At 40.0% G+C, this 14,566-nt stretch overlaps 1 protein-coding gene across 1 annotated transcript in view; it reads left to right on the top strand.

Annotated features, from left to right (window-relative positions):
• Positions 1 to 14,566, top strand: part of VPS54 (VPS54 subunit of GARP complex) — a 1,876,392-nt gene that overhangs the window by 1,852,218 nt on the left and 9,608 nt on the right. The window contains exon 24 of the mRNA XM_044055553.1: positions 1,775 to 1,869. Within this exon, the coding sequence (XP_043911488.1) occupies positions 1,775 to 1,869 (95 nt within the window). The remainder of the gene's footprint in view (positions 1 to 1,774; positions 1,870 to 14,566) is intronic.

The raw sequence follows: 14,566 nt of genomic DNA, 5'->3' as shown, positions 1-14,566 counted from the left end.
AAAAGATATCTCATTTGGAGTACTGCTAAAGGGGAAGATGTGTCACTGGTAAACATAGCCAACATCCTGGAATACTTGGCAGAGCTATTCCACAAAGGCCTGACCTACTCTTCCATTAAGATTCATGCCTCAGCTATTTCAGCAGAATATGACTTGGATCCTCCAGTTTTCTCACATCCTCTGCTCAGGCAGTTTCTGAGAGGAATTAAAAATGTAAAAGCTCCTAGGAAGCCACCATTACCTGCATGGGACTTGAACTTTGTGCTAGAAAAATTGACACTACCTCCTTTCGAACCAGCAGCAACAGCAGAATTGCAATACTTATCATGGAAAACCGCTTTCCTGCTGGCAATCACTTCAGCAAGAAGGGTTTCTGAGCTACAGGCATTAATGGCAGTACAACCCTTTCTGATCTTCCATCAAGATAGAGTGTCCATGAGAACAAATCCTACTTTTATGCCTAAGGTGGTCTCCAGAGTATCTTTAAATCAGGCTATCCACCTACCTACATTCTTCCCCAATCCACAGAACAGGGGAAAAAGACTGTTGCATACCTTGGATGTACACAGACAATTACGCTACTACCTGGACAGGACCAAGAGCAATAGAAAAACTGACCAGCTACTGGTAGCATATGCAGCAGGAATGGAAGGGAAAGCAATTACAAAACAGACAATATCTAAGTGGATAGGAAATTGCATTAGGTTTTGTTACTCCTACCATGGAAAGAAAACTCCAGAAAACATCAGGCCTCACTCTACAAGAGCTACAGCCACTACCACAGCTTTTCTACGAGGAGTGGCTACCAAAGACATTTTAGAGGCTGCTACTTGGAGCTCCGTGCATACATTTGCCAAGCATTATAATTTACCTTTATACTCTAGATCCCGAGCAGGTTTTGCCACTGCTGTTTTGCAAGGGATCTTAACTACACCATAATTCTATCTTTCCTCCTCCCCAGTTTGGCTATGGTATTCTACCCATTTGTAAGGACTGCAGATGCATCCTTGAAGGACATAGTACAGTTTTGTACCTACCATAAATGTAGATGTCCGATAGGAATGCATCTGCAGTCAGGATTACCCACCCTCCTTCCCCTCTGTGGTACTCCTAGGCTATTTGCCCCTCTTATAGCTAGCTGGGGGAATCTATTATGGTGTATTTGTTTGTATATATGTACATACATGCTTATTTTTTGTTTGCTCTCTAATATTTTGAACCATTGGCATTTATCAAAATTTAGCCTTCCTAGAGGGCACCTGGCATCTGGGGCAAGAAACACTGAGGAAAATGGCGTCGGCTGATGCCTTTATACCCGAGTAACTGCAGCGATGACGTCGGGTGAAGTGCGACACCAGCCGAAGCCAGACCCAGACTTTGGAATCCGGCCGACCGAAGGGCTGCCTGACGACAGGACAACCCATTTGTAAGGACTGCAGATGCATTCTTATCGGACATCTACATTTATGGTAGGTACAAAACTGTACTTTTCCCTGTTCATCTTTAGTTCCATGTTTGTGGTCATCAGCCTGGTTTCTAGGTTACAACTATATCAACCCACCCTTTCTTGTGACTCTGCTTTGTTGAGATGCAGCAGAAGTTAGTGTGCATTGTGAGCAAGGCATACGGAATAGTCTATAGAAGGATGGGACTGACTTATCCTAGGTTATGGTGCCTCATAGTTGTCATGTAAATTATCTTCTTGGTAGATTATTCAAAAGCATGCTTCCACAAGTCATTAAGTTATAACTTCATCCTGCTTTTGTCTTTTCAGATGTTGTTCTTAAGAATAAATGCAAGCTTTAAACTTCACTTGAAGAAACAGCTAGCTAGACTGAATGTAGTCAATGATGGCGGACCACAATATGGGTATGCTTACACTTGTTAATCCTTTTGTTTTCATGAATGTAACAGTCCTGCTTCATAAGAATTTACAAGTGCCATTCATTTCAGAATTAACAGAAATCCAATTGTGATAGCAAAGGAATGCACATCTTAGATGTGACATATGTTAAAAAAAGAAGACATCATCATCTCTTCTGTCTTAACCAGTTTGTTACTGATGTAGCTGATGGCAATTCCTTATGCAGTAAATATGTATATATATTGTGGCTGTAATGCTACTTGATTTTAACAAAAGGGTTTAATTGACTGATGTTTGAAAAAAGCAGTATCTCAGTCATTGTTTCTGTACTCTCTGTGTGTGTTTTGAATAACATTCCCTAATAATGTTCACTCTTCTTCATAAACATGTGATCTTCCCTGAATAAAGTCTTGTGTCTTCACATCTAAGCATCATACATCAGTGGTGTCCAGGAAATAAACTTTCAGCTGGGCGTTCACCAGGCCAGGCTTAATGTGTAACATTCTACATGGATGCAGTTTTAGAAGAGGTAGTCTGTTACTCTTTCTTCCTACAGTTGCAGTCACATTCATGGCAGTACTTCAGGAAACAAAAAAAACAACAAAATTGGATATCCATGTTTGAATTTAGTCTGCCTTGGTTGTATTGTTATTTGGCCCTGAGTAAATGTTTGAATTTTGGGATGCTTTCAAAAGTGGACCTTTGGTCTCAAGAAGATGACCAGATTAATGCAATTTAAAATGGAATATATATAGATCAGTACTTTGATTTCATATTTTCCAAGGTGTGGTTTATTTTCCTGTTTTAAAAAGTTCTTAAACTGGAATGTGCTTTTTCCCAGGTGTAGTTTATTTTTATTAAAAATCTTTAAAATGGAATATAATTGCAATATGTTAATGCATTTTCCAAGGTATGTTTATTTTCCAGTTTTTATATTTAAAAAAAAAAATGGCTGTAGGAGAACATTTTTCTTTCTGTGTAGCAAGTACCCTACTGAAATTTAAGGTCATCGTTGAGAAATGTGTCTTAAATGTTTTGTTGACTGACTTTGTGAAGTGCATCTCCCTCTTCAGTGCGGCCATGGTTAGTTCCATGCTAAACAAGGGTTGGCAGACATCTAGAAGTCAGAAAATTGGTCATTTTCTTATTGTCTTCAGTGATTGTACATCATTACTTATCTCCATGAAATCCGAAAAACAAATGCTTGGTGCTGATACCCCAACCAGAGAACAACGATTGAGAAGCCACAAAAACAAAAGAACTCTGGAACGGTGCTGTTATGTATCCAAGAATTTTAATAAAACTCTGCCATAAAAAACATACAAACTTCTGAGAGGTAAGCGCTTTCGGGTGTTAACCCTTCATCAGACAAAGGTAAAATGGTGCAGAACACAATTTAAATAAGAACACACCCAATGAACAATTAGTGAAATCAATTCAGTAGAAAACCTGCCTATTTTTTAAGGTGGGTTTAATAGGAACAACATAATTGAGCCCTGGATTCCTATGTGCCATAAACTCTAGGATCTTCCTTGACTCTATCTGTTCTGTGTAGTGTTTTATATCACCTCCCCTCTTATTAAGCCTTACATTGACTATGGCCCTAAAAGTAAAACAATGTGTAGGATGTTCACTAACATGTCTGAACAAAGCATTATGTGTGTCCTTGTTTCTTATACTAGAAAGATGTTGCAGTATTCTAACTTTGAACATATTATTCGTCTTGCCCACTTAAAAACATGGGCAAGACTTACAATTAGCCAGATACACTATATCCTTAGTCCTGCAAGTGGCTTTAGCTTTCAACATATGGGTCCTATTAGTAACAGGATGTATAAAAGAAACATCTTGAGAAATATAAGGGCAGGCCTTGCATCTACCACAAGGCTTGCTGCCTACAGATAAAGCAGGGGTATAAGATAAACTAACATGTTCCCCACATAGAATGTCTTTTAGACTCTTATTCTTCCTATATCCAAATACTGGAGTCGGCCCTACTATGGTGTTGATTCTATCATCACTAGTAAGAATGTTCAGTTGTCCCTTATAATTCCAGTGATATCTTTTATATCACTACTATAAGTGAACATAACCTTAAATCTAGCATCCTGTTTCATTTCTCTTGAAGGTATAGCTAAGTCCCTAGCAGGCCTAGATAACCAGGGCTTATATTTATGACCCCTTTTATCTCTATGCTTCTCTATAACATCTTTGACCATGGTTTCATTGTACCCCCTCTCTACAAAAAGTCCCTTCAAACTTATCAATTCATTGTTGAAACAAATATCATCCGTGCAGTTCCTAGATAACCTGGCTAGCTGTCCTTGTACTATGTTGGGAAAAGTGTATCGTGGATGCATACTATCAAAAGTTAAAAATGTATTTTTCCAACACTCCTTCCTATACAGACTGGTAGAAAAACCTTGTAAAGTCTGTCCTATTGTGACATCTAAGAAGTCTATCTCAGTATAGGATGTTACTTCTGTAAACTTAAAGAAATCTGTTGTGGAGTGTAGAAAATCAATAAATAATTTAAGGGAGATGGTATCACCCTTCCACAAAATAAAAACATCATCCACAAAACGTTTATAAACCAAAACTAACTGCGAATGATGTCTCCGACGTAGTGGCATTATCCACCTGACGGGAAGCCATAGACGCATTCACATCTCTGTTACATAAATTAATAAAATGGAAAATATATTAACAGACACAGGAGATTTTTTGAAGGCACTTGGAGGGTTAGTTAGGGCCCCTCATGATTCACATTATCTCATGGTTACACTGGACGTACAGAGCCTTTTCACGGTTATACACAATGATTACGGCATAATGGCTATCGATACATTGTTGAGAGAAAATGGAGCCCTAGATCATCATATTAAACAGGTTACAACTATACTTAGGTTAGTTTTGGAAAATAATGTATTTTTGGGTCTAGAACAGACATATAGGCAAGCACAGGGTGTAGCCATGGGCACACCCTGTGCGAATACCTATGCTAACCTGGTACTAGCCTATTGGGAGAATTTGTACATTTTTAACAATAGAGAATGGAAACCATATATTGGCTTTTATAAACGTTTTGTGGATGATGTTTTTATTTTGTGGAAGGGTGATACCATCTCCCTTAAATTATTTATTGATTTTCTACACTCCACAACAGATTTCTTTAAGTTTACAGAAGTAACATCCTATACTGAGATAGACTTCTTAGATGTCACAATAGGACAGACTTTACAAGGTTTTTCTACCAGTCTGTATAGGAAGGAGTGTTGGAAAAATACATTTTTAACTTTTGATAGTATGCATCCACGATACACTTTTCCCAACATAGTACAAGGACAGCTAGCCAGGTTATCTAAGAACTGCACGGATGATATTTGTTTCAACAATGAATTGGAGAGTTTGAAGGGTCTTTTTGTAGAGAGGGGGTACAATGAAACCATGGTCAAAGATGTTATAGAGAAGCATAGAGATAAAAGGGGTCATAAATATAAGCCCTGGTTATCTAGGCCTGCTAGGGACTTAGCTATACCTTCAAGAGAAATGAAACAGGATGCTAGATTTAATGTTATGTTCACTTATAGTAGTGATATAAAAGATATCACTGGAATTATAAGGGACAACTGAAACATTCTTACTAGTGATGATAGAATCAACACCATAGTAGGGCCGACTCCAGTATTTGGATATAGGAAGAATAAGAGTCTAAAAGACATTCTATGTGGGGAACATGTTAGTTTATCTTATACCCCTGCTTTATCTGTAGGCAGCAAGCCTTGTAGATGCAAGGCCTGCCCTTATATTTCTCAAGATGATTGCTTTATACATCCTGTTACTAATAGGACCCATATGTTGAAAGCTAAAGCCACTTGCAGGACTAAGGATATAGTGTATCTGGCTAATTGTAAGTCTTGCCCATGTTTTTGGGCAAGACGAATAATATGTTCAAAGTTAGAATACTGCAACATCTTTCTAGTATAAGAAACAAGGACACACATAATGCTTTGTTCAGACATGTTAGTGAACATCCTACACATTGTTTTACTTTTAGGGCCATAGTCAATGTAAGGCTTAATAAGAGGGGAGGTGATATAAAACACTACACAGAACAGATAGAGTCAAGGAAGATCCTAGAGTTTATGGCACATAGGAATCCAGGGCTCAATGATGTTGTTTCTATTAAACCCACCTTAAAAAATAGGCGGGTTTTCTACTGAATTGATTTCACTAATTGTTCATTGGGTGTGTTCTTATTTAAATTGTGTTCTGCACCATTTTACCTTTGTCTGATGAAGGGTTAACACCCGAAAGCGCTTACCTCTCAGAAGTTTGTATGTTTTTTATGGCAGAGTTTTATTAAAATTCTTGGATACATAACAGCACCATTCCAGAGTTCTTTTGTTTTTGTTATCTCCATGAAAGCAAGCATAGTAATTTTATCACTGACATTTGATTTCCATTTGTGTGGAAGTACAGCATCACATTTTGGCAACAGCTATATGTGAGCAATATCTTTATGACTAGATGAGCTTTGATTTTATACTTTGGTCCTTTTCAAGGCTGCAATTTGATTTCCATCTCTGTGGAAATAACTGCATCATCTTTTTAGTTATTGCTTTATTTGAACCATATCTGAATGATCATTTCGGCTAAGAGTTGAGCTCTAATTTTAGACTGTCATTCTTTCTTTTAGACATACACCTAGAGAACAGTTACATAATTGAGTAGCTCTTATGTAACACTGGACCTAACATTTGTTTGGTCTTTGGAGGTGCTGTCATCTCCCTTATTATCTGAAGTCCTCCTTTAGGCTGGAAGCTAGCAACAAAGGAGTTCACTGTACTGACCCTTTTTTCTTCTTGAGTAACTTCAAACAATGCTATTTTAACTGAGTATTCTCGATCATATCACCACTCTTCAGACAAGTTTAAAAACTGGTGAGACTGTCAAAATGGTCTTCCCATTCCTTTAATTTCTTTGTCATTGATCACTGTCCTTGGCAAGGAAGTATTGCAATGGGATTTTGAAGAAGAGGATCTGATGATGTCAGTTTTTGTTATATCCTCAAACCTATGGGTTCTGATCCGATCCTTGGATCCAACTCTGCCATTGTAGTAGCTCATGGAAACTAAAAAACCTCTCGAGCTCTTCCTTTATCTATAATGCACCCTCATTTGCCACTTTGTGAAGACGTAGTTCTCCAGTAGCTCTTGGGCAGCTAAGTTAATTTTCAGTATTATTTTTTCTCCTGTCTTCCTTTAAATAGTTTAACTATCTTTCTATCCCTTCCCTTAGCAACTAGTTTAAATTAGTTTACCTACATTTTCTTCCTTCTTTCTTCTTCATACGAAAGTACCATGTGATACTATTCTAGTGTCTTCTTTATACACTTTTCAGTGTAACTCCCTTTACCGTTGGTATTTTTCTCATTTCTGTTTCTTCTTGTAAAAAAAAAAAAAGTCTCTCCTGTGCTGCAATTTTTCCATTATAATGGCTTGTAAATATAAGCCATCTGGCTTTAAAAATGTGGTCACAAGATCCCTGCTATTCACTCGCATACCTTGTGTGTGTATTACCTCAGCCCCCTTCACCTGCAGGAGGACTGCTGTCTGTCATGCGTTCAACCACAGAGCATTGGTTGAACACAAAAATAAGCTTATTTTAAAGGTCTTTTGCATTCCTCCATAGGCGAGGCCATTTCTGGAGCTACACCAAAAGAAAAAGAAGTCTAAACAATTGAGCCCTGCTTCTTCCTCATTCTCTAGAGTCTTGGACAAAGGAAGAAAAAGACGTGTTTCAGTGCTCACTTCTCCATCAGATCCAACTTCATTTAAAAAGAAAAGCCAAGACATTGGATCCTATAGTTTCGTTGGATCTGAAAGCAAAAAAGTTAAAACCTTTGGAACCAACAACTTGGGATCCATCCCAAGCCAAGAAGGACTCTTCAGATCAGATATACCTTCCTAGAACTCGATGTTCACCCTTTCTTGACCCAGTCCCTTTCAAGGTTCCATCTGCCGTCCTGGAGAGACCTAAATCTCCATCAGTCATGTCAACTTGCTCTTCCAAGTGTCTTACCAAAGAAGACATGGAGAGACTAGTGAAAAAGATTGTATGGGTGGAGGTTACATCTGAGGCTCCTTCAGCTCCTTACCCCTTTGGGACAGGAGTTCTGTGCATCAGCTACCCTTCCACTTCTTCCTCCCTTGACTTCTTTCAAAGTATTGGAGCCATCGGATCTGAACCGCCAGGTGTCATCTGTCTTGGATCCGAGGATTTCCTTTTCCTTGGCTTCAATGTTTGCTCTGAGTTCTCTGACCTAGTCTGAGCCAAAGAACTCTCAGAGCCATAGTGATCTTGTCAGCTCCGAGGTGACTTATTCTGCTCTGAGATTTTTGGAACCATCTCTACATCTTGGAGCCCTGGTGTGGCTCTGGCTTTGACCTCGGGAAGATTGCCTTCTGAGTGGGAGGGGACTACGACTGAGAGGCATGCCTTCTCGGATCCAGAGTCTTTACCTTCTCGGGGATGGGCAGCCTTTGAGACTCTGGAGAAAGCCATGTCTGCCTGTGCAGCTCAGACCTGCCTATCCTCTCAGATCCACAACCCTGACCTTTGACAACTTTGCGCATGACTTCTCAGTTGGGTCTTCCACAGGTACAGGGGGCACCAAAACCCCAGACTTTCCAACAGGGTTCCCCCACCTCTTCTGATACCTCTTCAGAACATTCCACTGAGGAGGTCCATAAGAAGAGGACATGTAAGAGGAAACATCCGGACTCCACTGAGGACTCCATCAACAAAGACATGGACTTTGATGAGGGTGAAGGATCCCCAAGGTCACCTCCTGATGATTCCTCCTTTGGAGACATCGTAGAAATCCTAAAACAGAGAGGTGGCTGGAAGTCCAGCAGTCATTCCTTTGAAGAGTCTGTGTATCTGGTGGCATTTTGTGCCCATCCATCTACCTCCTGGGTGACTCAGCCCACCAATGAGCTCATTGTGTTGATCTCATGGCGGGCATGGAATGCCCCAGGCACCATCAAGCTTATTCCCTGGAGACCAGATGAAATTATTACAGCCCCATAGGACAAACAATTCTAGACTATAGGTAAACTGGTAGATGCCATGGTCGTGGCAGCAGCCACCAAGAAAGAATTAGCTGAGGAAAGTTCTTCTATCCATCCTCCTAACAAGTAGTCCAGGATGATGGATAGATTTGAGAAGTGTGTTTATGCTTCAGCAACCTTCGGCCTAAGGTCCCTTAAATATCTTTTACATTTTATGAGATTGCAAATGGATTTTATAAATGAGCTGTCAAGTACACTTTCAGGAGCTGTGACTGAAGAAGTACAAACCTCGGTTGCTTCTCAGCTGTCCACCCTACAATCCATATCTAACTCTTCTATGAGGCTCATTTCACATGCAGCTGAAGGAATGAGTAGAGCAGCGGATTCAGGCATATCCATGAGGAGACATGCCTGGATGCGCTTATGTGACTTTGTGGAGCCTTTCAAGTTTTCATTCCTCACTGTTCCCTTTGACAGCCCTTCCTTGTTTGATCCAAAAGTAAAAGATACCTTGTCTAGATGTGAGAAAGATAGAAAGACCCTATTTACCATGGGTGTACGATTTTCCACTCCTCAGAGACTTTACTCCAGGAACCAGGGAAGTAGGGGAAAGATGTGGTTCAAAAAAATCACAAGGGGCTTTTCAGAACATACATGGAGGTAGTCCTCCTAGAGGCAGAGGGGGATACTCTAATGGAAGATACCACCCTTGTGGCAGAGGAGCCCACAAAATAAAGGGTCTAGAGATAGTCTTCTGAGAGGAGGCCTGATTGCCCTACTCTGGAGGTAATTAGGGGTCAATTGTCCCTGCACTAATGAGCCTGGCTATAAATAATGTCCATTACATGGGTGCAGAGGATAATTTATACCCTTTTCCCTTTCTCCTCCCCAAAACAAAAATGCAAGTATTTATTTAATTATTTATGTATTGACATTTGTTTACCGAGAGAGCCCACACTGGGCCAGGCTAGCCCATTTTCAGTGTAGGCCCGGGGAGAAAAGCTCCAGAGAACAAACATAGAGTACAAAACAAAACCAGCACCAGGGAACATACAAAACATACAAACCATAATAAAATTAAACACATTTTACATCAAAAGTAGCTTAAAAAATAGTGATTAAAATTGCAGAAGTTACAAAAATAGCCCAGATGTTCCACCTAGTCAGAAGGATCAGTCAGCCATTCAAGTTCAAAGGCTGCTACAAAAAAGTCATCCAAGAGGTCCCCCCAGACCAGAGAGAATCCAGAACTTGAAACAAACAAAAAAAATGACGGGACTGGAGACTCTTTTTTGGATCTCAGCAAATTAAGCAAATCAGTTTGATGCAGCAAGTTCCTGATGGTTACGACTCAGTCCATTCTTCCATTCTTGAAAAAGGCTGACTGGATGTGCTCTGTAGACCTTCAGGATGCGTACTACCACATAAAGATGGACAGACAGTCCAGAAGGCACCTACACTTCCAGCTGGGAGCCAGAATTATAAGTTCAGAGCACTGCCTCTGGTCTCAGTACAGCCCTCAGAGTGTTCACGATATTTGGATGACCGGCTCATATCTGCCCCAACCAGTCATGAACTACTACGAGCAAGAGACAGTGTTATCCAAACATGTTAAAATCTGGGAATAACTATAAATTACGAGAAAAAATTTCTAGATCCAACTCGATGTTTAAAATTCATTGGGGCAAATCTCAACACAAGCAAGACAAATAGCTTCCCTTCCACCTTCAAGAGTAGAAACTATCAGATCACAGGTCAGAAAGATTATCAGCAATACAGAGGTCTCTGCATGTCTCGAGGTTTCCCATGAGAATGTTGCAGTGGCTTCTTGCACTTCTCCGCCAACCAGTGTCGGCCTATATAAGAGTCACCAACATTTGCAAGAGAGATCTAATCATGGTGGATTCAATCCAATTAGATTCAAGAAGGCCGTCCATTTACCCCCCCCGGCCGTTGGCCACAGTGACCATGGATGCTTCCCAGCTGGGGGGGGCATTTTCTGGGGCATACGGTCCAAGGCGCTTGGTCCCCCAAAGAGGCCAACTTGCATATCAATGTCCTATAGATGAGAGCAGTGCTAGTAGCATTGCAGGCCTTCCAGGATGCTCTCCCCTTGGGGAGAGTTGCAGTTCAAACAGACAACACGTCTGCAGTCCCGCACATCCACAAATAAGGAGGAACCAAATCTTATCCTTTGTATCGATAAGCACTGAGAGTGTGGCAATGGGTGATCTCATACAACCATTTTCTGACTGCAATGCACAGTCGTGGGAAGTCCAGTGTGATAGCAGACAAATTGAGCAGATGCATCCTTATGCCTCACAAGTGTACCTCAGCCAGATAGTGGTGGAAAGGATATTCAAGGATGTTCAAAACATTGAACACCCGGAACTGCAAAACCTAACCCCAGGAAGTGAACCATTTGCTCTTTCCTTACTGTAGTGCAATCTTAGACTAAGAATATTTAGTTAGATGGGGTGTGGGGGCACAGCCCCCCACTTTGGTGGGTCTGTCTTGCTGCGTTTTTTTTTTTTGTCTTGGTGGCCAAGTGGTTCACTTCCCAGGGTTAGGTTTTGCAGTTCCTGGTGTTCGATGTTTTGAGGATTCGGCGATGCTGTCTCAATAATATGGGTTTCAACTATGTGGCGTTTCGATACTTTGAAGTAGACCCATACATACATACGTTTCTATATTTCTTTATATATCTAGCAGCAAACAAGATCTAAAGTAACTGGAATAGTGCATTATGGGTAAGAGAAGAGCTCAAGAGCTTTTTTGGTTACCATGAGCTATTGCAATGGCTGATACAGATGGAACATTACGGTGAGTACATAACTTTTTTTGTGTTGTACTGGTCCCTTTCTGGAACTTAGTGGGGTTAGTTTTTACTGGGGGATTCTCTGATGGCCTCTTTATATCTAGTGATTTTGACTTCTGCCCAAACACTGATTACTGCACTGATGACCATATCTGAACTATTGATGAAGCAGGATTTACTATTAACCAGTGTGTTCCATATCTTTAGATAAATTTCCCCAAGAGTGGGTAAAACCCACTTCATCTACAGCCTTAGCAGTGATTATTAATATTGTATTATGGAGTCATTATCTATATATATATATATATATATATATATATATATATATGTTTCTCTTCATTATGTCCATGTTTAGTAAATCTCTTTCTAGCTTGATGGTGTTTCTGCACATATCAAAAAGCAAAGACACTTGTATAGTGAGCGTGCGCATGTTTATTAATATATGCAGTGAAGGGATGTATTTGTACTTTGTGTCACTGATACTGTGGCAATAAGTGGTGGTGGTGGGAATTTTTAACCCTGGAGGCATTTTACGTTGAAAACATGGACTGTTTTCATTCAAGACTAGAGGCTTTATTTATCTTGAATTTACTTGCATAAATTTGCAGATGATTTACAGTAGGCAAATGTTTCTAGCTGGCTACATACTGGAACTTTAATTTCTTTGGTATTATAGTTTGCTACTTCTGAAACAACTGTATTCATGTAGCTGAATTATCCTGTGTTAAGGCAGGTTTTAGATGTGGTGCAGCTGGGACAGCGTTAAGAGCATCTGGAAAGTGCTGCCTTCCACTATGAGAAGCATCAGATGCACCCTGATAAGCTTCACACTATATGTCGAGAGAGCAGTGTTATGACCACTAGCATCCCAGGATTCTACAGACTACTTGTCAGCTCAGTGTCTTGCAGTAGTGTCTTCCAGCATTAGCTAAATCTTGACTTGTGCTGTGTTACATTTGCACACAGCAATTTGTAGAAGTTAATATCTTTTTAATTGCTGACCTTTCTTACTTCTGTGGTACTTCACTGTCATCAGCCAGAATAGTCTAGCACTCCAAAGTCAAAATTATTGAACATCCTTAAAATAAGTCCTCAGTGTCATACTAGTTGTGATAGTTGTAGCCAGAAGCAAATTCACTTAAAAGGCAAACTTGTACAAAATAGAACTTATTTTAGTCCCATAGAAAGCAAGTTATCTTTCTCTCTCTCTTGTATTGCTCATACACATATTTCTCCGATGTTCATTCAGTCCTGTTCAAGTCCTCAGTGCACCTTAGAGAACAGTTCTTTCAAGGTTTGTTCAGTGCTCCTCATTTTGTTCAGAGTTTTAAAGCACACACCAAATGACTTTATCTGTTGCATAGTTCTTAGAAGAAAGAGCCACATGACATTCTGTTATCCAGAGGAGTGTCCTGGAATTAATCATTAGTAAGTGTTTAGCTACCTTAGAATCCTTTGACTTGTACCCATGTTTGATACAGTATGCTCCCTTAACTCTCACTTCCTGCTAGATCAGAAGCTCAAGTCTGTACTGAAGGCTATTGTTACATAAAACATTTCAGTCCATCTTACGATTTCATGTCATGCATAGTTAAATATTTTTGATCTTTTATTTGTGATCTTTATTTATTTTTTTTTACTTTTGATGCATTGAGAACTAGTATAGATATATGAACTTTATCAAGCACTACAAGCTGGACCCCATGTCCAGATCCAGAGCCATCCACTGGTTCCATCATGCTGAGACGCATACTGAGAAGAGAACTCTTGACCAACATCAAAGACTGAAACAGTACTAATTTCATGAACACCAATCATACCATGACTTGAGTGCTGTTCATTCCATTGTGATATTAGAAAAACAAAACACTTGGAGAAATTAAAAATGAGAGGTGCCTTGCCAATGAAACCACCCAGAAATTCTGGTAACAGGGGACTCTGTCCTGTCTGTAAAAACGGATGGAGAGGACAACATAGGATAAGAAAGTTATGTACTTACCATAATGCTAGATCCTTGTTACCAGTCTCTGCCTATCACAGCATCCCACCTCCCACCTCCCCTTTTCTTGTTCTGCATTGTCATGATGTCGTCCTTCGGATAAGTAGTTAAAATGAGGTCATATCTGCCTGAGTTGGTGGTAGCTGAGGTGGATGTAAAAGATCCCACGGCACGTATCAAAAAGAGTAGAGGTTTCCTGACGCCCTGTCCAAATTTCATTGAGTAGTATAAAAACAACCTTTGGGCTCCCTTGAAAAGAGTCTACTAGCCTAGTGGGACTAACCTGGTCAACAAATTATAAATGAATGATAAATTATTGGGTTGTTTTTTTCCTGGAGATTCTTAACTGATTATTAACTGACCATCTTTATCACAGGCATGACAGCATTACTGTTTCTCCATGTATACTGCAATATAGTGTGAAGCCTAAACTCCACATGCTGACATAGGCAAGGTTCTACTGTAATTCCTTGCTGGGTACTTAGCATTATCTTGGCTGTAGTCACTTAACATTCCTTTTATGTGGGAGAAATCCTCCCTTCTCCCATAGCAGAGTTTTCCTTGCATACGGACAGTTATACATTCTTTCTAGTATGGTACTTTCCTCCCTTCAGAGAAGGGACCAGGGTAGCATCACAGAAATGGGGGTGCAGGCTTGCTTTTTTTCTCATTGATTGGGTTGAGAACAGTAGTTTTGTGTTGAGTTCATATGGCCCGCCTTCACATGCAGGATGTAGTTTGGACATTTCATTGCTGTAGACTGTTCATTTCCTTTTGGAGCTGCTGTTTGTTTTAAATTTATGTATTTC

This window comes from Protopterus annectens, chromosome 1.part2 (assembly GCF_019279795.1).
Source record: "Protopterus annectens isolate FY-2018-M chromosome 1.part2, PAN1.0, whole genome shotgun sequence".
Lineage (NCBI taxonomy): Eukaryota > Metazoa > Chordata > Ceratodontiformes > Protopteridae > Protopterus > Protopterus annectens.
This window is presented reverse-complemented; position numbering and strand designations above follow the sequence as displayed.